The sequence below is a fragment of the Ursus arctos genome, unplaced genomic scaffold (assembly GCF_023065955.2).
Source record: "Ursus arctos isolate Adak ecotype North America unplaced genomic scaffold, UrsArc2.0 scaffold_27, whole genome shotgun sequence".
In the NCBI taxonomy this organism is placed as follows: Eukaryota; Metazoa; Chordata; class Mammalia; order Carnivora; family Ursidae; genus Ursus; species Ursus arctos.
Genome location: NW_026622952.1, coordinates 21323013 through 21347516, shown reverse-complemented (window position 1 = coordinate 21347516; position 24504 = coordinate 21323013). Strand labels below are relative to the sequence as shown.

Genomic DNA, 24504 nt, shown 5'->3' with positions numbered 1-24504 from the left:
AGTCCCAGTCGGGGACAGAGCAGGGCAGCCCTGAGTCTTCTGGTCCCTCGGTGGTTAAGTACAAATCAGATCAGGCCCCTTGACGTGGCCAGAAGTTTCTCTGCCGTTCCCCAACCTTATAAGGCGCCCTGGAGAAGTACTGCCTGATGGTTGTGACTGCAGGTGGGCTGGTCACCAGGCGGTTAAACTGGTCACCGCCTCTGGAGCCGCTGAAAGACAGCCCAGTGAACCACTAGTTAGTGCACTGGGATGGAAGGACCTGGATCGGAAGCGCTAATTGGTCTTTTCGAAATTTCACAAGGGATGTTAGCTGGCCTCTGCATCTCACCCTCAAACCCATCCGGATCTCTGTCCTCGCAGAAGCTTTTTCCGAAAGGGTTTGAGGGTTAACTGAGATTGCAGTGTGCGGGAAATAAAGCTGCACACTGGAAAACTTTCAGGATACATCTATCTACGTCTATCTATAGACCGTATACAGTGTAACTTCAGCAAGAAGTGGCTTTCAGTCATGGTGATGGTGGCGATGAATTTGGGGTCTGTAACTCCTAAAACGATTAACCACACCATTCCTTCTTTTTATTTGAGGGGAGTTTCCAGCCGCCATCCTTGAGTCAAGGGCATTTGCCACTTCCTGTAGGATCTTGCTGTAGGGCTCACGCGGGTTTAATTAGATAGACTACTGCCCCCTTCCCTACAAAAGCCCTGTAATAGAAAAAGCCACAGTTGAAGAACTTACCGTCTTGAAGGGGAAAAATAGTTGGACCACCCAGTGAACCTATAAAGCAAGCAAACGTGCAAAACTCTTGTGATTATTTTCCTTTTACCAAAATACAGCCACAAATTCAGACATCTTCAGTTCTTCCCCTGTGATGTTTATAAAATGCTTTGTTTCGTTGAAGATAATGCTTGCCTGACCTAAGAGGCTCCCCACCCTACCATGACCATATTTCCACTCACTTTTCAGTGTGTTTCTAGTTTTCTCATCAGAACTACAAATTCTGCTCTTCTCAGTCTCTCCCCCCTTCAGAGATCAGCTGCACTGCTGGGGATCAAAGCCTCCTGAACACCTCTCGACTCTCTGCCCTCTACGCCGATTCGAGGGTGCACTTGTAAAGTCTGGGTTTTCATTCCTTCAGTTTCATTTTAACCAAAACCTCATTGACCAAAGTCCTGTTCCCTTTTCTCTACTACAGCCTTTCTTTTTATTAACTTTCGGTCCCCAGATGCTCCTTTCTCTAGTTTTCTTGCAAAGGGAGTGTGTCCCAATTTGTACACATTGGAAGCAGCACTGTCATCCCCCTAGAAAAGGAATATAAAGTTGAAATCGGGTATAGAAATTAGGATTGGGGTAGAGGATGTTTATGGTGGGGGAGGGATCATTGTGGTATTTCATACTTTGCTCAACATTTCAAGTTTTAGGAAAAAAATGTTTCTTCTAATTCCCAGGTATTATTTGAAGCATATACATGGATCCCATATTTTGTATGTTACAAAAAGAATTCAATGATTTAGAAGTTTGAAAGAGGGCATTTCTCTTGGGACAGTAGCAGTTTGAATAAGAGCTATCATTAATGTCAGCTGCCTTGAAGCTTTGGGAGGGTATTGAAAGGAAAAGTAGAAAACATCATGGAAAAAGGAGCTTATTGTCCCTGGAAACTAACTTTAAGTCAGAAAATAGTGGTTCTCATCCCAAATCATAGCCGTGGGATGTCAGATGGTGAGTGAGTTGTGCAGAAATCTCAGAAGCTAGAGACTCGTGTATTGCTAATGTATAAACACCCGACCTCGTCCAACCCTTTTGTGTTAGACTGGACAAAAGAATCACAGATTCTCTACCTCTCCCCCCCCCCCCCCAGCCCCGTGCCCACGGCTCTGCCATGTGACTTTGCTACTTCTCCCAGGAAGAAGTCAAGCGTTGTCTTCACTCCCTTGAATTTGGCTGATCTGTGATTTGTTTTGACCAAAAGAATGTGCAAGAAGTTAGGTTGTAGGATTTCCAAGAGGTCCTGCACCTCCTTCTCTCTTTCTCTTTCTGTCTGTCCGTGCATCTCTCTGTCTCTGTCTTGGTCTCTCTCTGTGCACCCTGAGCCCGTCCTGTGAGGAAGCTTGGGCCGGCCTCTGACCAAGGCAGACTTGACATCTATTACTTGAGAACATTTGTCACTGTAAATTTTTTCTCTGTCCCTTTGAGATGTATATAAATCTTTTTTTTTTTTAAGATTTATTTATTGATTTTAGAGGGAAAGAGAGCATGAGCGGGCGGAGGGGCAGAGAGAGGGGGAGACAAGCAGACTCCCTGCTGAGCGGGGAGCCCCATGCAGGGTTCCATCCCAGGACTCTGAGATCGTGACCTGAGCTGAAACCAAGAGTCCTACTCTTAACCTAGGTGCTCCAGATATATGTAAATCTTTCTTTAAAAGCCTTTGCCAGTTTTGAGGCACCTGGGTGGCTCAGTTGGTTAAGTATCTGCCTTTGGCTCAGGTCATGACCTCAGGGTCCTGGGATCGAGTCCTGCATCGGGCTCCCTGCTCAGCGGGGGTCTGCTTCTCCCTCTCCCTCTGCCTGCTGCTCCCCCTGCTTGTGCTCTCTCTGTCTCTCTGTCAAATAAATAAATAAATAAAATCTTTTAAAAAAAAAGCCTTTGCCAGTTTTATAATCCAAGACTTTCCCAAGGATAACCATTGAGGGAGATATTACCCCCGTGTCCCTGTGTCTGTGGGAGGGTAGGAGCCTGACTTTGGAGATCTCTGGGAGACAGAGCCCCCCTCCAGATGTGAGCAAGGCCAGCTGAGACTGCCCCGTGCAGGCCCAGTGCCATCCGATGCATACGACCTGTGCTAGCAGAGCTCACCCAAACCTCTGGCCCCCAGAATGAGGAACAAGTAAGATCGCCGCTGTGAGCCACATCAGCGTGGCTGGTGATGCAGCGGTGGGTACAAACACACTTCTGGGCCGTGATTGGGGTGCCTGGATGGGGGCTTGCCTTGGCTCCGTGGGCCAGACCGCCGGGAAGAGGAGCTGGTATCTCTGAGCTCGATTCTTCAAGCCCCGACAGTGAGGCCCGGGTTGAGATGCAGCAAGGCATGCTTCTCCTTTACCAGCCACCTCCCTCGGTTCTGCTGCCAGGAGCCGTGGGCAAGGAGGAAAGAGCCGCCGCCCTGCCTGCTTCTCACTCCTGCTCCGCCCCAGAAGCCGTGTCCTCCCCGCCTGCGGCTTCCCGAGCGCCCAGAAGCAACACAGGGGCTGCAGGGGCCCCCAGAGCAGGCCCAGGCTAGCTGCGTGGGGCTCCTCATAGGTTAAGCCCAGAGTCCTCTCTCTGCTCTCCCAGGCTTTTGGGTGGGAGCTGATGTTCCTTTCTCGCTTTGACATTTCTCCCGCCTCATTTAACCAGTTCCCCACATTGAGTTCTCTTTGTTGAAATACCTAGCGTGGATTCTGTCGACCCCGTGGTATAACTCTAGGGGCACCAGGACCGCTCCTAGGCTGGACGTTGCATTGAACTTTATAAATATTCATAGGAAAGTAACCCCATCTCCCTTGCTCCTGAGGGACTTCTTCCTAGGATCCATGGACAGGAGAGTCTGGATTGCAGATTCTTAGAAAATCTGATTGTGTGATCATAGTGGGGGAGACCATGAAACGCCTCAAACCTAAGAGGAGGAAGTAAATCCTGAGAACTTTGCATAGTTTCCGTCTTTCTCCACATCACACAGTTTTGCTTACAGTCTTTCCTCCTGTGCCTGGAGCAACCCACGTCCCATAATAGGCGGGCATGATGGGTGGAACTGAGGTGAGCCTGGAGAAAAGCCACCTTTGTCCTAAAGGAAGGAGGAAGGGGTGGCAATGGGCTTTCTCTTCTGTGATCCTATCTTCCTCTGGTATTGGTGGCTATTCATGACCTCAGACGCCACTAGGAGCAGAGAAAAATGACCCAGACCGATCCTGGTGCACCTGTCATCCTGGTTGCCACAGAATTGCCATCAATTCAAACAAAAGGAAGGGGGACTCTGCAGTGTCCACCGATTTCAGACCTCAGTCCTCTCCAGCTGTGTGTCTCCCTTTTAAAGACTTGCTCAGACTCCCCCTCCTTTGTCTACCTGGCCCTCATCTGAAGTTGGCTGGAGCAGGAGATCAGGAGCCAGGCGGGGGCGGGGGGAGGGGCTGCTGCCAACACGAGGGGCGTGTGTTGCCAAGGGGCATATTCACTGCCACAGAGGAGCGAGAGGTCAGGGAGACCAGGCCCAAACTCACAGGCGTGCTTTGCTGCGGATGAATTTGGAAACATCCCCCTTGTGGAGCTGCAGGGCCAGGGGTGCATTGGGGGCCACGGCCGTGCCCCCACCGCCCCTCCTTCACGGACCAGGCCACGGCCCCCAGGGGGAAGCAGGTGTATTCTCTGATGCAGCAAGGTTCACAAGACTTAGGAGGAGTGAGAGATGCGTGCTGGGCTCGCTCACTGCCCCCGAGGAGTCTGTAGATGGGTGATTCCCTCACTGGTTTCTGCTTCAGTGGCCTGAACACGTCACTACGGTCTGCTTCTTTGTAAGAGCTCATAAGGAAGGTGGTGGAATTTGCTGGTACAGTTTCTATTGAACGTGTTGGGAACAAACTCACATGATTAACAATGGGGAAAAAAAGCCAGAGTTTTGCTTGGCTTCTCCAGGCCTTGTGTTTGCCAAGAGTCCCTTTTGGAGGCACATGCTTCACCTTGCATCACCGAGGGGAGTCAAACGCTGTCTGCACCCACAGCGTGGGCCCGGATACCACCCTGATTCGAAGGGCACGGTGGTCATGAGGGTTACTGCTTGCTCCAAAATACGGTGAACTGATAGAACATTTGAGATACACTAAAGCCAGATCAGCAGCCAGTCACCATTGAAAGGACAGTTTGTTCTCACTGGTTCCAAGAGGAGGGGCGCCCCAGGCAGGGGGGCGTCCGGGGAGGTAGCGGGGCCAGTCCCGAGGTAGAGGGAGCAGGAGACTGTGGGCAAGGGCCTTAACTGTGGTTTCCATAGCGAGGCAGGGGAAGTGGGTTTAGGACTGGCTCGTCAAAGTACCCTCAGCGGTTGCCCACTACCTGCCCCTGGGTGACTAGGGCGGGTGCAGAGGGGCCCGAGCATGAGAGCCCGATAGAGGAGGCGGTCAGGGTGTGTGCTGTGGACTGGTTGCTTTGCACTGGAAAAGCCCCTGGGCAGTTGTTTGCTGTCTCTAGGAACTGACCAGCCGTGGGACGGGAGTCTCTCCAGGGTGATCGAGGCCCCAGCGTCAAGGCCTCTGAATATGGAAGGTGACAATCATGGCTAATACGCTGCTCTAACATGTCGTCTCCTTGCCATGCTTCGCCGTGCCTCTCGGTAGCTGACGCTTACACCCCCACCTGCCGACTCAGGGCCCGACCGGTCCACAGGACGCCCAGCTCAGCCCCTCAGCATTCAGCTTCCAGAGGCGGCCGCGGCCCGTGGCGCGTGCGTCCCGGATGAGTGATAACGTGCAACCAGCCCACAGCCGGAGCAGACACACCTCTGGGTGAGAAAGCTCAAGACACTGAGATTTGGGGGTGTTATTGCAGCAAAGGTGATCAGCGCAGAGACTCGAAATTGTTGAGGGACGGGAATCTCTGAGAGCTGACTGGTCCCCATCCCCGGGAGGTTTCTGGATCTGTTTTGGAGACACCCTACCTGGATTATCTCTGTCTTCTTCCCAGTTGCTTAGTTTCACTGTGAAACTTTTAGTTGTACCTTGTCTTCCCCGTATCGGTTCCGCTACCACAGTTTCCCCCAGTCTCTGCTTCACCTCTCCTTCAGGGCCCTGCACTCGATGGCACGTGAGGCTGCCCTTGATGAAGTTCCTGCCCTCCGTTTCACAGGTCAGGCCTGCATCTGCTCTGCACAGGTTCCCACTGCTGTCCTTGCACCAGTGTCTGTCCTAACACCCTGTCCCCCCAGTCCCGGTGTCTGACCTGCCACCCCACCCCCATCCTAGTGCCTGACCTGTCACCCCACCCCCACGGTAGTGTCTGACCTGTCACCCCACCCCCATCCTAGTGCCTGACCTGTCACCCCACCCCCATCCTAGGGCTGACCTGTGACCCCCAACCCCCTAGTCGCACTCTTGTTCTCCTTCACATCTTGTGGTGAAAGGGCTCTGTTGATTGTTTGAGACAATTTAAAGTTGTGCAACAGCACATAATTAGGAAACGTCTATTCAGCGAATTGGTTTTGGAAAATCAGATGATGGAGAAGTGGTTATTCAGAGCTTTGGCTGTGAGGCGGTGAGAAAACCCAGCCAGGACCCTGCTGTTGGCCAGTGGAGCCCGTGTTCCCCTTGTTTGCCACTAGATGGTGCCCGAGAGGGAAAGGTTCTCATCCGGGCTCCTGGCTCCTTTGCAGAAGGACCTGAACCTGAGGTTTCAGGTGTTGACTCGGAGATGCGGGGGCTGGCTCCGAGTTGCACAATGAGTTAATAGGCGGAACTTAAGGCCTAGGGCTTTCTCCTTCCAAAATGTGATGTAAAAACGAATTGCAAATGCGGTTTACTAAGGGTAGTCACGGGGAAGGTTCTGCTTGGGGGGTGTTGGGGGAGCCGCTGCAGATGCCCAGCGGCCGGCGGGTCAGGAGCGGCCGTGATGTCCAGCCTCGCTGGGTGTTTACATCTGCTGCCTACCTTGGTCAACTGGTAGGAGGGCTATTCGTTGGCGAGTAGAGAGAAAGGATCCTCATCCTAGCAACACAGGAACGATTTACCTTTGTGCAGCAGGTTTGAATTCAGATATTTTAAGAGCCTCACTTGGTAAGTTGTCCTGTGGAACGAAAGCAAAGTTGATGCTGCTGTGTGTGGACATGCATTCCTGCTCACCCGCAGTGTGAACCCTCCCAGACCTGGGGTAGAGCCCCCGCACTCTGGAAGGATTCAGGGCTCAGAACTGTGGCAGGATTTCAAGGATGTTTATGGCCCTGTAGATTAAGGGGCTTCTAAGGTCCTCTCAGTTTTCTTTGTTGTGGCAAATGCCCAGTCATGTTGTTTATTAAAAAAAAAAAGAAAAGAATAATCATTGTGGAAATGATAGGACTTGGGTCTAAAATCCATGCCTGTTCTCTCTTCCTTCCTCTGTCCCTTTCTTTTTTCTTTTTCCCTCAAAATGACTTGCTTGTTTCTTCCTCATGTGTTACAACATTTTTTCTTCTTTTTAAGAGTTTTTATTTAAATTCCAGTTAGTTAACATACAGTATTAATTTCGGGTGTACAATATAGTGATTCTGCAGTTTCATACATCACCCCGTGCTCATCACGACAGGTGCACTCCTCAATCCCCATCACCTGTTCCCCCCATCCCCCCATCCCCTCCCCTCTGGTCACCATCAGTTTGTTCTCTGTAGTTAAGAGTCTGTTTCTTGGTTTGCCTCTCTCTCTCTTTTTTCCTCTTTGCTCATTTGTTTCCTAAATTCCACATATGAGTGAACTCATATGGTATTTGTCTTTCTCTGACTTATTTTGCTTAGTATTTTGCTTGCTAGCTCCATCCATGTTGTTGCAAATGGCAAGATTTCATTTGTTTTATGTCTGAATAATATCCCATTGTGTATATATACCACATCTTCTTTATCCATTCATCTGTCAAAAAACCAAATAATCCAATTAAAAAATGGGCAGAAGACATGAACAGACATTGCTCCAAAGAAGACACACAGATGGCCAACAGACGCATGAAAGGATGCTCAACATCACTCAGCATCAGGGAAACGCAAATCAAAACCACAATGAGATACCACCTCACACCTGTCAGATTGGCTAAAGTCAACAACACAAGAAACAACAGGGGTTGGCGAGGATGCAGAGAAGGGGGAACCCTCTTGCACTGTCGGTGGGAATGCAGGCTGGTGCAGCCACTCTGGAAAACAGTAAAAGACTAAAAATAGAGCTACTCCACGATCTAGCAATTGCACTGTTAGGTATTCACCCAAAGATACAAAAACCCGAATTCAAAGGGATACACGCACCCCAGTGTTTACAGCAGCGTTGTCTGCAACAGCCAAACTATGGACACAGCCCGCGTGTTACAATATCTCAATGAAGCACATCTGGTTTTTAATATCATGTCAGTCCAAATTGCTTCATACACAATCACTCTTTCCCGTCAGATTCTCCTTTTCCTGTGTTGCCACTGACTGCTGTGTTTTTAGGAAATTCGGCATCTTGCTATCTTCGCGACGTGCCCAGGGTCAGCCCTCTGCAGAGCTGCACTATAGAACCCTGTCCTCCCCTGGTGGGCAGCACACACGTCCAGTGTGTCCTTCTCCCCGCTTCTGCAAGTGTGGGCCGAGTGACGGGTGACGTCGTCGGGTGCAGCCATCAGTGAGTTATGACTGGAGAGGGCACACATTCCACTGGGGCACGGAGCAGGCACATGGAAGAACGGAAAGACGAGACAGCTTGGTGCTGCGCTGGCTGGGCACTCCAGATAATGACCGTTTGCATTCAAGGGTCTCGATGTTTCTGGCAGGGACGCTGGGAATGGCTGGACTTAGGTCACCTCATTGCTTGTCGATATCGGGCCACCTATTGGGTGATAAGATACCAAAAGACGAGGACCCAAGGCTGTTGCCTCGGATGGAAGCTGGTGGGGGGAGTCCGAGCCTGAACCGGTGTCCCAGGCCAGGGGTGGAGAGGGGAAGCTCACTGGGGCCCTCTGGAGAACCGGCCAATGCAGCCCACAAGACAGTTAGGGAAGCATCGATCAGCAGCCTAATAGAGCAGAAATCTTGCTAATCGAGTAAAGTGTGTTCTTCTGGAAGAGCCAATGTTATGCACCGCCCCCCATCCAAAGGACTAAGTAAGAGGAAGAAAGAGGCTGAGGTCGGACCCCCTTCCCGGCCCTCACACACGCCCCACCTCAGGGGCAGGAACATCCCATAGGATGTGAGACTGAAGTTTAAAAATAGGCAAGCCTACATCTTCATAACCAAAGGAGATTCTTTAATAACTCAAAGTTTCCAAATATTATGCAGTTGGACTGAGATACCATTGGTGCTTTTGGTTTGTGACCTGATGAGTTGATTCAAAGCAGTGATAGTTTACTGAGTGAATTCTCATCAACATGTCATGGCTTGATAAAAATGTTGGCATGATTTTAGGGGAGGAGAAGTCAGGGTCCAGGAGGCGGTGGAGCGGGGCTGAGACCGGGGTCTCCTTCCATTCCCCACCACGAGTGGCTTGCAAGGTCTTGTTCGCGCTCGGCTGTGCTGGTTCCAGCTCTGTGATCTTCTGAGTCTCCGACAACAGGTAACTTTTCTCTTCTCGCGTATATGTTCTGATTCAGCGCTGAGTCAGACCCTGCCGGTCACGGATGGAGGCTCTCCAACCCACAGAGGCAGAAAAACCAGCTTGCTAGTGACCCAGGCAGATGAGTGGTGGAGGGCCATGTGCAGATGGCTGGCCAGGCTCCTGACCACCAACCGCTGGACAAGACGACAGGTCCCCCTCCTCATGGCTACACCACCAGGAGCAGGGCGGAGAAGAGGAAAGGGAGCGGCCCTTCCTGTCGTTGCCGCGTGTCAGGGCACTATACATAAGTCACCTCCTTGAACGCTCCTGTCAACCCTGGGGGTGCGTTTATTCAGCTAGGAAAACCCCTCAGGTACTTTAGGGGGCACGGGATGAATTATCCCTTCTCCTGTCCCTTTTTTATTAAATGCTGAGCCACCGTCTCCAGGGACCCAGGACACCGCATGAGGTTGGGGGACCAAGAGCAACAGCAACAAGACACACAGAAGAGAAGGGCTTGCCCGCGGCATCGACCCTCCTGGGGCGCCGTGGCGGGCTTCCCTTGAAGGAGTGCCCCTCGCTGGTTAGGGAGAACCCGGGGAAGGTGAACGTGGACGAGGACGCCCCCCGTAGCCCTGTGCTGCTCATCGCCATCAGCATTTTCACGGTCACCCAGCCCTCATCAGGGAGCCGGCCACGGGGAGAACACGTTTCTACCCTCCCTCCGTGGGGGCCTCCATGATCTCTGTAGCCTGTGATGCCAGCCCCCTGGGGAGGGCTGCCGGACCTCTTCTTCTCTCGCTGAGCCCAGGCTGGCCGCAAGTGGGATCTGAGCGCTAGGAGGAGGACATCCCTGATTTCTAGTCAGAAGCCTTGGCAACGTAAAGCAGAGCAATGCCCAGAACGCCAACAGCCACCGAATCTTCCCGGAAGGTAGAGCCCAATGGGAAAGCCAGCCAGCCAGACCAGTAGGGGACATCTCCTAAGTCCCCTCTGGGCTGTGACTAGATGTGCCGTTCTTGATGCCAGGTGTTCTCTCTTCTTCCCTTTGAGTCAGTCAGGTGTAGCCACATGGACACTGGGGAGAGGCTCAAGGAAATAGAATATATTACACTCACGGTTCTCGAGACGGGAGGCCCAGACACCATGCAGGGGCACAGGGAGATGCAGGGTATGGGAGGGAGGGAGAGAGGACTGAGGCCACTGCTCTCACTGGAGTCTCTGAGGGGAGGCAAAGCAGGGCAGGATTCACAGTTTGGGACCGGCTTGTTTGAATTGTTTTAAGAAGGCTTGAGGCTAGAGGGGTAGCCTCTAGCAGGCTGGTACCTCACCCTGGGATGACTAAGTTGCACCTTCCTGGGGTGCACGGGCCAGACGGAGGAGTGTGGCTCTGGCTGGGTTAGTTTACACATGGAAGGCAGGCTCCTGGCTGGAGCTTTGCTCTAAGAATCAGCTAGCCCTGGGAGGGGCAGTCTCTCCCCAGCCAGGAAGGGTTTCTGTTTGTTTGTTTGCTTGCTTGTTGGTTTTGTTTTTCATTTTTTTAGATATCAAAACATAATAAGCAGACAATAACATATGTACAACACAACTTTTAAATCAGTGGACTTTGAGTGTAGCAGACTGCCTTCCATAATGCGGGTGGGCCTCATCCAATCAGTTGAAGGCCTTCCTAGCACACTGCCCTCCCCCAAGAAAGAGGGCACTCTCCCAGCAAACGGCCTCTGGACGTGAACTGCTACTCTTTGCTACATCGCCAGCCTGTTGGCTCACCTCCATTAGCTTGTGGACTCACCAAGTCTCCATAATTGTGTGAGCCAATTCCTCAGAATGAATCCTGCTCGATATATGAACGCACACGCATCCCGTTGGTTCTGTTTCTCTGCAGACCGCTGACGGACACAGATGCCTTAACTCTGAAGACCACCACTGTGCGCCAGGAGCTTCTGTTCCCTCCCGTTCCTTCATCTTTTTTGGAGGGAAGCTTGGAGACTCTTGGGGGAGACCCCTGTCAGGGAAACCCGACGAAATCATGCACAGCTAGCACGTAGGAGTGCCCATCAGAACAAGAATGCTGTGGCTCCCAGCCCCTGCATCACAGAGCTCTCTGCTGGGTTGGGCGTCAGGCCCTGGGGGCCCCGAGCTACGGACATCGGGATGGTGTGCTGTCTCCGTATGAGGCCATGTGATTTTCCTATGAAAAGCTGAAGCAATGCAAGGGTGTATTTTATTTTTAAAGATTTCATTTATTTATTTATGTATTTGAGAGAGAGATAGACAAAGAGCAGGAGAGGAGCAGAGGAAGAAGGACAAGCAGACTCCACGCTGAGCGCAGAACCTGGCCTGCAGTTGATCCCAGAACCCTGAGATCACGACCTGAGCTGAAATCCAGAGTCGGAGGTTTAACCGACAGAGCCCCCAGGCGCCCCTAGGATGTGGTGTATGACATCCCGCCTTCCTCCGAGATACATCTGCGGCCAGGGTGGGCGCTGGCAGGTAGCTGATGGAGCTCCTGTAGCCGTGCCGGCCGACAGCAAGCCCGAGCGGCCACACATGGCGCCCTTTCCTGGGGATTTGGATGACAGTGTCTGGCGTGGCTGACTCGCTGCAGAGATGGTAAAGGTGCTCACCGGTTATTTTGCGCTGACGGGCAAGTCCTGTCTGAGCACAGTGCGTCCTGCATTGTCACGACAGGCTCGCGGGCAGACGCACTGAGGGCAGGCCGGCCTTCCGTCAGCCACCCTAACGGGCACCAGCAGTCAGGAGGTGGGAGACGCTCCCCAGAAAGGTAACCGTGCAAAACCAGTCTGCTTCGGTGGCCGCCTCACTCGGGGCAGTCAGCATGTTGACCAGCTCTAAAGGACGTGACTCATTCATTCCTTAGGGACAGCCACAGCGGTAAAGCTGGACCCCAGACTGTGTGTGGAGCTTACTCAAATCAGTACTTGCTTTTCTTCTATGCAGAGGCCATCAGAGGAGCCAGAAATCGGCCCTTGCCGCTGCTCCGAAGTGAAGTGGATTGTAGACCGCAGCAACCACGGCCCCAACCCCGGGACCATCTTCCCTCCTCGGTGGCTCGGGCAATCTTGTCCGCATTCCCGTGTGAGCTAAGTGGGCGCTGAAAAGGGGGGAGTCGTGGGGAGAAGGGAGATGAATGTGCATCACGGGGGAAGTGGAGAAGGGGGCTAGCTGGGCTGGGCCCGCTCAGGTGCAGAAGCGAGCGGCAGCAAGGGCCTCATCGCAGGAGGATGGGCTTTGGGTGGTACCGGCCGGTCCATAAGCTGCAAGCCTGCAGATGCCCTGGGCAGGGGGGGCAGGGGAATGCAAAGGCTCAGAGGAGTTTGGATGGAGAGGGCAGGGCATGACATTGGGAGGGTGTGGCAAGAGCAGATGAGAATGTGATCAGGGGCAGACCCTTAAAATGGTCAGTTAAGCGCCATCCCCCTAGTAATGGGAGCCCTGGGACCAAATGTCCTGGCGGGGAGGGGCTGCAAGAATCGTGCTCGTCTTTCTGGTTCCGTGCCTGCTGTTTCCAGTGATGGTGCTGTGATGGCATAGCACCCTCTTGCCTCTTTGTGGCCGGGGATCTGTGAGCATTGGCTTGCGGTCGCTTGAAGAGTTCCTTGCTGGGCAGGGAAAATCACCACAACCTTGTAAACCGAAGAACGTGAGATAAACACAGAATGAGGGTGGTATTTTTGGGGTTTTTTTTTCCTGCCGGAGGAACTGGGTCTTGGGAAACCCAAACCTTGGCTTATCTGGGAATCTGTCTTTGATTAACATCCAAAGGAATGCTGCCAGGGAGGACTTCCGTATCCTGAGGAGGGAAGCTGACCGCAGGCCTGAGGTTTCTTTTCAAATAGAACGCTCCTGGATTATTTCTTTGCTTTTCTGGGGAAGGGAGAGGCCTGGATGCCCTGGAATTAACCATCTGTGGTGTCCTGGTGGTTAACATCCGTGACACAAATCAGCCTCCCCTCCCTCCATGTCCCCCCCCAACAAAACAGGGCTGTTAATGACGGAACCTGCCACTGGGGGAGGGGAGCAAAAGTCTTCACAGTGTTTGATTTTCATTTGTGCTTGTGATGTATCGACGTGGAGTATGAAATCATCGTTGCCACACTGAGGAGACGACAGAACCGTGTGTATCATTGGGAGTTGTAAAAATTTTATCAGAGAAAAGGGCAAGGGACCCATTGTCCCTCACCAACAGGGGTCTACGGCCAAGAAGTGACATGAGAAGGAGAGAGGCTTCCGTCTCGGACCCGCGGCGAGGTTGCGTGACTGGGGAGCAGGAACCCAGACACCAGGCCTGGAGAACGAAGTTACGGGAGGAGTTCTGTGGCCATAAGGGAGGTGCTCCAATGCTAAGGTGAAGCACCCCATGGCCCCCGGCCCCGGAAGGAGAAAAGGCAGCTGCTCTGAGCTCTGCAGCCGGGCTGTTTCACGGAACAGGCCGGGGGAGGCTTCATCTGCCTGGTCCCCGCCTCGCGTGTCCTTGGTCCCCCAGGGACCCTCCGCATCGCCCACACCTTGGTTTGGTAATGACACGCAGTGAAGGTGACGTGGCAGAAGCCTGGTCAGCATCCCCCACCCCTGTGCAGGGTGGGCCCTGCAGCCCGGCCCGTCTCTGCTCCTAACCCCCATACGCTCTCGACCTCTTCCAAAAGGAAACAAGATTTACTTTGGTCTGAAAGAGGTATGCTTAAAAAAAGATTTTCTTTTATTAAAACAGTGGTTACAAATACTTCATTGGACTTCCCCATCCTTTCTCCATCGCGCTGGGCTCAGAGTCAACGCATGCAGCACTTGGCCTTCCCGCCGTAACAGGTGCCGTCCACCCTGGTGAAGAGCGGGCACGGGGAAAAGTTACAGGTGCCTCCTCTCCTGGCACAGACATAGTGGTCTGACCTCTGGCCGAAACCTGTAAGGTAGCCAGCACCTGTAAGAAGGGAAAGAAAACACTTCAGACTCACGCTTGCGGCCACAGTGATGTTAGAACACTTGATAAGGTGACTCTTTGCAAAGCACTGCAAGGAGTTTTCTCGCTCAGACTTTGCACAGTCCGAGGTCTATGCCAGCCGTGGCCAAACGGGAGACGACGATGAGCAACAGGCTTCTGAGCGCGGTTTCCTTCTGCCCAGAGAGCTTTAAGGTACACGGTGAGTTCACGTTAGTCCCCAAATGAGTCTTCTATCCCATCGCACTGTTGCCCAAACACAACCCCTGTGCCTTAGTGACACTGAAGTGCATTCCTGACTCCCTGAGCGTTCTAAGCTCCCCCCACTCCCATGCTGCCTGGTTGCACCATCCCCTCCGCCAGGAATCCCTGCTCCCCTGTCCCTCCTACCACCATCTTCCCTGAAATCCTTTCAGGGCAGGTAGAAAGTATGGCTATGCTATAATGCTTCCACTGTTTTGTCCACTTGGACTTTATTCTGCCTTCTTCCCAGCATCCCAGAATCTCACAATCAGAAGATTTCCAGACTGGTCTTCTACTCTATCCAATAGCCGCCCTACGATATCCCCGGTAAGTGACTACCAAGCCACTGTTTTGCTTGCCTCCACTGATAGGTCTTATGGCCTGAATGGTGTCCCCTCCACTGTGTGTGTTGATGTCCTCACTAGCCAGTGCCTCACAATGTGACCATATTTGGAGGTAGGGCCTTTGAAGGGGTGGTTAAGGCTAGATGAGGTCATAAAAGTAGTCTGTAATCCAATAGGACTGGGATCCTTATACGAAGAGGACATTTGGACATGTAGAGCGAAGTCTACGCACAGGGGAAAGGCCATATGAGGACAGGAGAGCAGGCGGCTATCTGCGAGCCGAAGAGAGAGGCCTCGGGAGAAACCTAACTCACTGACACATTGACCTTGAACTTCTATCCTCCAGAACTGGGAGAGGATTAATTTCTGTTGTCGAAGGAGACCACCTGGTGCTCTTTTGTTCTGGCCCGTCCAGCTGACCAACACAGCAGGCCATGGCCGCCAACAGTCCACTCTAATGTCACGTGTCTCTGCGTATTGGAAAGATGGTTCTCATACCGATTGAAATTGTCCTCTTATTTAATCTGCATCCCGGTTACGGCTGCCTCATCTGACCTAGAACTGTGGGTGTCTGGTGCCTGGATATTTGGCAATGTTTGGGGACATTGGGGGTTGTCACAACTCTGGAGTATGCAGGGCGGATGTTATAGGTGTCCAGTGGGTGGAGGCCAGAGGTGCTGCCAGAGACTGGCGATATACAGAGCAGCCCTCGTAACAGAGAATTACCTGGCCCCAAATGTCAGCAGCACAAGGTTGAGAAATCGTGGTGTAGACCAGTGGTTCTCCACGCTGCATACACAGTCAGTCAGCTGGGATCCTCTTAAAAATATAGACTGAATTGTTCTAGGGTGGAGTTCAGGTACTGGCATAAAAACAAAAAAACCCTCCTTAGATGCATCTAATGTTCAATAAACAATCGAGAATTGCTGGACCACGGGTTTTCAAATTTTAGTCAGAACTCACAGTAAGGAATTCCCTTGTCAAGACCGAGAGCAGACAGGAAGGAAGGCAAGGAGAGTACCTTCTATTATTATAAAAAATTAAAATAATTCGGCATTTAAAAACTTGAATAGTTCATGGAAATAGAAAAATTGGAAATATTTTTCTATTTGTATATTCATATAGAAAAAATGGAACAATCACTTAAACTTAAAAATTCAGTTGAGATAAAAAAATTCTTAGAGGGGCGCCTGGGTGGCACAGCGGTTAGGCGTCTGCCTTCGGCTCAGGGCGTGATCCCGGCGTTATGGGATCAAGCCCCACATCAGGCTCCTCCGCTATGAGCCTGCTTCTTCCTCTCCCACTCCCCCTGCTTGTGTTCCCTCTCTCGCTGGCTGTCTCTGTCAAATAAATAAATAAAATCTTTAAAAAAAAATTCTTAGAAAAATATAATTCACTAGAGTTTACTCAGAATAACGAGGGAGAGAACACTCACCAGTTGTGGTGGGGATGCCAACGTGGCCTTAATAACACCATCTAAAAAGATCCGCAATGCAAGGGAAGTAAAGGAAAACTACAGCTCACCCCCCTGACCCCCAGAGAGGCAAAGAGCCCATATGAAATATCAGCAAACAGAATAAAAGCAGGGTCTGTTTATTTCACAAATTCAAGCTTTCATTTAACATTTGAAGATCAGTTAATGCCTATTAGCAGTTAAAGGGGAAAAAAATCATATGAGCATCCCAACAGGTGCAGAAAAACGTTGGAAAAATTCAACACTGATTAATGATAAATTTTTAACCAATAAGAAACTGGAGAGAACTTCCGTGACCTCATAAAGAAAATCTACAGAACCCATAACCAGCAGTACACTTCATGCTCAAACACTGAAAACTTTTCGTTTGAGATCACCAACCAGACCAGCATAACGGCTACCATGAATTTCATTGAACGTTTTACTAGAGGTAGCAGCCAGGGGAGTAACAGAAGGTAGAAAAATAGTATACGTTTGAAAAGGAAGAGATAAAATTGTCACTATTTGCAGGCATTATATGCAGACAGTCCAAAAGGAATTAATAAAAAAATTTAACTATTTTGCTGTACATTAGATCAATATAAAAAAATCAATTTTACTTCTGTGTATTAGCAACCAACAGATAAAATAAAACCAAAATAAGTCACCTATCGAAATATCAAATGCCTAGTTATAAATCTAAGAAAATGCAGTACTCCTGTATATAAGGAATACAATATTCTTTGATAAGCCAAAGAAGAACAAAATAAGTGGAAATGCTATGTTTAAGCACTGGAAGATTAATTATTTTTCAAATGTTAACTTCCCCCCAAATTAATCTCCAGATTTAACTCTATACCATGAAAATATCAAGAGATTCTTGCAGTAAAACTTGACAAGCTTATTCTAAAATTTATATGGGAATTCAAAGGACCAAGAATAGCCAAGACACTCTTGGAGACGAAGGTAGGAGGACTTGCTTTACTGGATTTCGAGACTAATTATAGATCACTGTAATTAGACTGTTCGGTAAAGAGGCAAGGACAGACCCACAAATAGAACAAAATAAAGAGTGCAGAAAGGGACCCCGACACGCGTGGAGAATCGATGCAGACTAGCGAGCTACTCAGGAGAAGAGTGGGGTCGGGCAGGGAAACGCTCTCCCTAGAGCTGGTTCTGGGACCATTGGATAGTCATGTTGGAAACAAACAGACTTTACCCTTAACTCACACATTAAAAACCACTGCCAGATGGATTAAGTCTAAATGAAAAAGGAAACATGAGTCATCAGAAGACAATGTTGTAGACTTTCTTCATGTTTTGGGGGTAAAGAAAGCTTTCTATTATTCAGCGTGAGTGTTTAACCTGGTGGAAGTCTAAGAAATACAGGAAGTCATTACCATAGAAGTCAAGGGGTGATTACCCCTGGGGGAAGGCGTGAGGGGTGGGTGACCGAGTAGCCTGGAGGGATATTTCCTAGGTGCTGGCCAAGTCCTACTACTTTTTGTTTGTTTTTTTTTTAAGATTCTATGTATTTATTTGACAGAGATAGCACAAATAAGAGGAGTGGCAGGCAGAGGGAGAAGCAGGCTCCCCACTGAGCAAGGAGCCCAATAATAGGGTCACTGACTGAGCCCCCAGGCATCCCCCAAGTCCTACTTCTTGACCTAAAGCCTGGTCACAGGCTACTTGTTTTACAATTCATTAAGTTGTACATTCCCATTTATGCACTTTTCTGGGTGCATGTTATATTTTGCAGTTCAAGAAGGGGAAAAGTAAGAGTTGCTTCTGAAAAGGTCATCTGCATATTCCCAGAGCTGTGCACGTCCTGCACCGTGTGCTGCCATCAGCGGCTGCCCCTGTCCCACTTCCGTCCCCGTGTGTGCCCTCCCTGCGCGTGTGCTCCGTGGGTAACTCGCACCTGCTCTTCTCTTCCCCTTTCCCAAGGGCAACAACATTTCCCTGTACTTGGTGCTTATTCCTGTCTGGGTGCTCGGGTAGCTGGCCTGAGATACGCGATCCAACACATTCCATGGCCGCCACAAACCAGAGGAATGTGGAAAAGAGAAAACTCGCTTCTAGGTAATAATGAGGGGTGAGAAGGAGCAGAGGCAGGCCTGCTGGGAAAGCAGGTTTGTGCCAGTTTCTATGCTTGCAGCGAACATAGGGACTCTTCCAAAAGTACATTTCTTGAGCCAGTTACAGCTGGATTGCCCTAATCCCACCACAATGCAGCTGCAAGCCAAAGGTCATGGGCTGGGGGGGGGCGGGTAACAGGTGCTGGTTGAATGAAGGACGGTTGGGTTCAGTGGCAGGAAACTCAGTAAGAAATGGGTGCCGGGGGTCTACACAGAAGCAAACAGGAGCGGGGAAGGAATGGTTCTGGGCAGAGAGCCACAGGAGAGGCTGAACTTTTAGGGTCATCAGAAAATAAATCGGCATAAAGCAGGGACCACAGCTTTCCCTGCTACCGACAGGGCCTGTGACCCGCACCGGCCGGTGCTGGTGGCTTGGGGAAGAGGGGCTGAAGTGGCATAAGGAAGACCAGCACAGAGGGAGATCTTTAGACTTTGCATAGAGGGGCCACGGAAAGAAAATGCCTTAGCGTTTCAGAGAATGGGGGACAGGGACAGAGAATGGGGGACAGAAGCCAGGAATGCGAGTGTGGTATCAGGTTGCTAAGGGAGCTGGTTCTCTGTCATTCTGCTCAGCAGCGTGGGCGCCAAGGGTCCCTTTGTATCATCCAATCAGCTACAAGTGAGGTTTTGGAACAACGTTGCAAGATAAAACTGGAGAGCTGTTGACTAAAATTGTAAATTTCTTGGGCTAAAAAAACCACCAGGCTGAGGCGAGAGTGAATTGCCAAAATGATAAGGGTTTTTGGAAAAGATAGGAGGCCCAAACTCACCCCCAGCCAGGACCCACGCCCCCTTTCCTGCCCAAGAACCTGCCGCAGAAAGGTCAGGGGGCAGAACACCACCTGCGGGACCAGTCAGTCCGAGGGGCGTGAGGAGCAAATGCACCCATACACGGAGCCTAAGAACGCGGTCCCGATTGTCGCCCCGCTGGCCGCAGAGCCCCTCCTGCGGTGAGGACAGGGACACGGTGCTGGGAAGCGGCAGGAGCCTGGTCGTAGGTGCAGAATCGGGTGATCGGAGCCCTCTGGGTCTCAGCGAGTCAGCTAAGGCTCTGTCCCTGCTCAGCACAAAGTGGTGGATGGCAGTTATGCCAGGGGAAGGGCTCCCTGCGAGCAAGGGGGTTCCCTGCTGCTGGGGCATCGAAACAGAGGCTGCCTGTCCGCTTAGGAGAGCTGCTGCTGTTCAAGCCATCCGTGCCGGCCAGGGAGAATCTGACTTCCTCTCTATGAATCTTCTTTCTCTTTCCTTTTTAAAAGATTTTATTTATTTATTTTAGAGGGAGGGGGAGCACAGGGAGAGGGAGAGAGAAAAGCAGACTCCCCACTAAGTGCGAGCCCGACACAACCCTGAGATCATGACCTGAGCCGAAATCAGGAGTCGGGCACTTAACCGACCCAGCCACCCAGGCTCCCCTCTATGAATCTTCTAAACTATCTGGGGAAAAAATCAAATACACAGGCCACTCCTGCAAAACAAGTAAGGAAATTCCAAACTGAACTGGAGTAAAGCTGAAGCCCGAGGCCCTCTTCTGCAGGCACGGAGCCCGTGGGGTCCCTGCTCGCCAATTCCTGCTGTGAAAATCAGCAACGCCTCTTCGAAGCTTCTGAGAGTTTTAATTCAGTTCCTGTCTAGATTGTTCCTAAGATCTGGTGTGCCTGGTGTGTGCCTGGTGATACACCCAGAGGTCTGGGGAAGCATGTGGGAAGAATACGGGATTTGGAACCAGAGCTGGAATCAAGTTCTTGTTATTTGCAGGCTGGGTATTTGAAAGTCAACTTTTCTGAGATTCACTGCCAGAAAAAGTCTGTAAAGTGGGAATGATAGTTGCTCGTGCTTGACAGAGATGCCGGGACATTCAGTGAGATGATTCTCGTAGACCTGTGTTGTTCGGCTGTCAAGTTTCACGTGTGGTATTCTGTGAGCACAGCTCAGTTTCCCGTGTGACGCCGACCAGGTGCCTCTGAGAGGCCTGGTTTGGTGGCCGTGGGGCCCTTGTGTCTGAGGCAAGAGGGAGCATGTTTTTCTCGATGGGACCCAGAGGCCACAGCAGACACATTCCTGCTGGCGGTTGCTAGAGGTCAGACAGGTGGAAGGAATTCGGGCAAGCAGGTTGGGGTGGGGACCACAGAGTGAGACACTTAGGTGTGGACAAGGCAGGGCAGACTCTGAGGGTCACAGAATGTGCGAGCGGGGAGTCCTTTTGCCCAAACCTTCATTTTAAAGGTGGGGAAACTGAGGCCCAGAGGCCCAGGAGTGCCCATGCTGTCCCGGAAGGAAGGGAAGGAAGGATACTGAGGACGGGCCCGTGCCTCTCTCCGCGGGTTTGGGTAGTTTTGCTATAGGGAAGTGCCAACCCCCTGGGAAAAGGTGTAGCTGAAATAGAGCGTCCTCCCCATGTCCCTGCGTCCCTGCTCTCCCCGATCAGCCTCCGCGCTGCAAATACAGTCTCTAAAAAAGCCATTCCTGATTCTGTCCCTCTCCCAGTTTAAAAACCTTTGGGGCCCACACACACCTGGATGGCTTCCTGCCACAGAAGACCCCACTCAGCGAGGCCCGAGCCTCCTGCCCCCATGACCCCTCTGTCCGCACACTCGGTCCCGGAGGGCAGCGGCACCGGCGTCTGAGGATGGCCTGGGTTTGAGTCCCCACTCTGCGTGTTAGCTGTCCTGTGAGTTCGGCCAAGTTATTCATCCACAAAACGAGGATAATGGTTCTTCCTTCCCCATGTGGGCCTGGGGAGGGGGGGGCTAAGGTAAAAGTGAGAGCTTTGGGGTTTTATTTCCCTTCCTCTCTGGGCTTTCACACCTGATATCCTTTCTGTCTGGTTTGTCTTCGCGCCCACCTGCCCTTTGTCCTCTCACTGGTTTATTTAACTCAGGGCCGCAAATCCGCAGGCCCACAGCAGCCAGGCAGATAGGGAAAGTCGGCGAAGTGGCAGAGCGACAGGGGGCGGTGGGGTCTGTGGTGACTGTCGGGGGGGGGGCAGCTGCTACAGCTCACTGCTGCTGTGCCCAGAGTGTGTCTTCATCTTTTGTGTTCTTAAGAGAAGATAAAAATAGGAATTTTATGTGACACATCCTGAGTCTTTAATGTCAAGATGGAAGTAAAAAAAAAATTTTTTTTTTAAATATCATAAACACCAGAATGACTTCCATCTTCCCTTCGCTTCTCCGCTTCCTTAAGAAACCTCCCTGGCCCCTCGAGACCGGGTCGGTCCCCTGGTCACGCGTTCCCTTAGCACCCTGTACTGAATGGCATTTCACAGCACAGTGGTAATTAGATAATTAATTACAAAGTTGGGTTTCTTGTCATGCTCTGATTCTAGAACGTCAGGTCATGCTCTCGAGAGCTGTGTTTTCCCGGCTCTTCCCCAGGGCAGTGCCTGCACGCAGCAGCTGTTAACTAAATGTTTGTGCAATCAGTGAGTGAACAGCCCAAACGATCCTGATTTCCAGACCCCTCGGCTGGCTTCTCGTCCCGCTGGTGCAGGGGACCTGAGCTGCCTCGTCAATTGGACATCATTCTGTGTTCACAGAAATAAGATTTGTATAAGATAAAAGGGGGGCAACCCCCCTCTGCTTTTTGATAGAGATGAAAACTGCTAAAAGAGAACGTCCAGTCATGGTTTCCTGCAGTGACCACACAACTGTCATTCACCTCAGGGCATGTGGGCCTCGGTTTCCCCATGGGTGAGCAGACGAGCCCTAATGGCTTTTCCAGAAGAGGGAGTGAACTGATCCCATGGGAAGGCTCAGGGTGAGTCACAGTGTGAGGCTGGGACCCAAGCAGCACCTTCTAGAAGCAGTGCTCTGCTCCCTTCTTACAGTGAACTTCATCCCGTCCCATCTGCAGACTGAGGATCGGTGCTGTGCAGACAGGCCGTGTGTGTTGTCGGAGGACAGCGCAGGGCAGCTTCTCCCGGCAGCGTCCGAGCGAGTCCCGCATACACTCGGTGTTCTACCAGGTTAGCTGGTATTTCTATGCGGGATGATCCGTAAGTTGGGCTGTTCCAGGAACACGTTCGCGTTCCCTGCTTCTAATGAGAGGCTTCTAGTCCTATGTCGAGGTGACAGACTGCACGTCACATCAATCCCGTGGCTCTCAGCTTTTCTGAGCTTGAACCGAACTGCAGTCAGTCGGACAGGTTGCCAGGCCCGTCGGGACGAATGCACACGTCCACGCACGCAGCTGAGGTCAGAGTGTGACAAAACGGCGGTGCGACCGCAGTGTGGCAAGCACTCGTATTTTCGGTTCTTTTGAAAAAACACGGTGACGACTCACTAGGCTGACTGCTCCAGCCCTCGAATGGGCCCCAGCTGGAAAGCTCAAACTCTGCGTCAGAAACTGTCCTGGCCAGTTTCCGGTTGGGGGGTGCAGTCGTGCTTGTGGAGGAGACGCGGCAGATCTGTATGATGCGCGAAAGCACGGCGCTTCGTGCGCTACGTGCCCCCCGCCCCGGCCCCCTTGTTCTGCAGACGACACAGCAGAGGCCCAGGATGCAGGATTTGCTCGAGGCCACGACAGAACCTGTCCCCCAGTTGGTTCCACCTGCAGCGTCCCACCTCCTCTTACACTGCTGTTCTGACCCAGAGGGCTGGCACCTTGCGGCCTGACAGAGCACTCCCCCCTGTGCCCTGGGGAGATTGCCCACTCCGCAGAACACGCGAGCATTTCCCAAGGAAGACCGAAGACCCCCTGAGCACCCCTGATCGCCTGCGCGTGAAGTGAGTCAAAGGTGCAGGGTGAGCTGGCTTTGTGGGAGGGGCAGGTGCCACCTGCTTACAGCAGGCCACCTGGGAGGCCCCACCCAGTGACTGGGGTGAGCCCGGGCCAGCAGCCTACACCTCTCGCCATGGATGGGAAGCTGGCCTCTCAGTGCGGGGGCCATGTTGCAGGTGGAGTAAGGGGTCTCCTTCCACACGGGACGATTTCTAGATGTCTGAGACAAAGACAGAGACAGGGGATGTTGGAGGTTCCTGAGATTGGCCCGGCGTCCCTGCCAAGCCCTGAGGGCATGGAGCCCCGAGCACAGTCCCAGAGGGAGACCTGAGTCTGTCTCTCCTGCAGCTGGGCTGCCCTGCAGGCGGGAGAGTCCACCTGGGGTGCTCCCAGCAGGCTGGTCCTGGGGGGTCCGGGGATAGCCCCAGCCAGGCCCCAGGCTCAGCAGGCATGCCCCTAGCAGTCTGCCCAAGCCAGCCACTCAACCTCAGGGATGCTTTCCTGCCGTCCCCCAGGACACAAGAGGCAGCTGTCCTCAAACTCAGCCCGAGTTCCTGGCCCGGGGCGAGGGTGCCAGAGCAGGGTCTCACAGCTCACCTGGGGCCAGGTGGGAGAAGAGCACGCCCAGAATCAGCAGGAAGGAGAGAACCCTCATGGCGGCTGGCAGGCTGGGCCGGGATGCCCGGTGTAGGCAGAGAGGCTCCTCGGAGGCCGAGCTGACAGAGGCTTCCCGAGGCAGGAGTGTCTCTGCATTTATAGGGCAGAGCTTGCACAATCGCAGAGGTGATCTCAAGGGTGGTGTCGCAATCCGGAGTGAAATTCTAATAAATAACCCCTCGTGCCGTTTTGCCCTGAGCAGTCTCCGAGTCACGTGCACACACTTTTCTCTGTCTAGCTGCGACTGGATTCAGCCATCAGCCTGGAAACTGGAGTTGGCTCCTCCAACCAGTTCTGTTTGGTTTCTGACGCTGGGCCATGCTGGTGGGCTTCCTGAAGAAGGCAGCCCAGGCGAGCCAGCCCGCGGCGCAGCGGCTCAGAGAGCCCGAGGACCTGGCCTCAGGGGAGCACCGAGACAGGTGGCTGCCCAGCCCCCAGCCGGTGCCAGGCTCTGTCGCAGAGCTGGGTTCCTGGTGCGATGGCCCCGGACGGCACCGTCTTCCCTGACAAAAGCCCAGCCACTTGCTTTCACTTAACCTGCAGGGGTGGACTTTCCCACAGGCCGAGGCTCTTTCTCAAAATTCTCTGCTTCTACGGTGCATGTTCTTGACTAACCAATGCCAGCCCTTCTTTCCTTCCTTCCTTCCTCCCTTCCTCCCTTCCCCCATCCCTCCTTCCTTCCTTCCTGCCTTCCTGCCTTCCTCCCCTCCTCCCTTCCCCCCTTTTCCCCTT

At 52.2% G+C, this 24504-nt stretch overlaps 1 protein-coding gene across 1 annotated transcript; it reads right to left on the bottom strand.

The window, feature by feature from the left end:
- Positions 1 to 13953: 13953 nt before the first annotated feature.
- DEFB1 (defensin beta 1) lies at positions 13954 to 23900 on the bottom strand. Its single transcript, XM_026508491.4, has 2 exons — positions 23713 to 23900; positions 13954 to 14200 (listed from the first exon to the last, which is right to left on the bottom strand). Exons 1-2 carry the CDS (start codon positions 23768 to 23770, stop codon positions 14052 to 14054), a joined length of 207 nt encoding a protein of 68 aa, XP_026364276.1. The 5' UTR covers positions 23771 to 23900; the 3' UTR covers positions 13954 to 14051.
- Between the last annotated feature and the right edge of the window lie 604 nt (positions 23901 to 24504).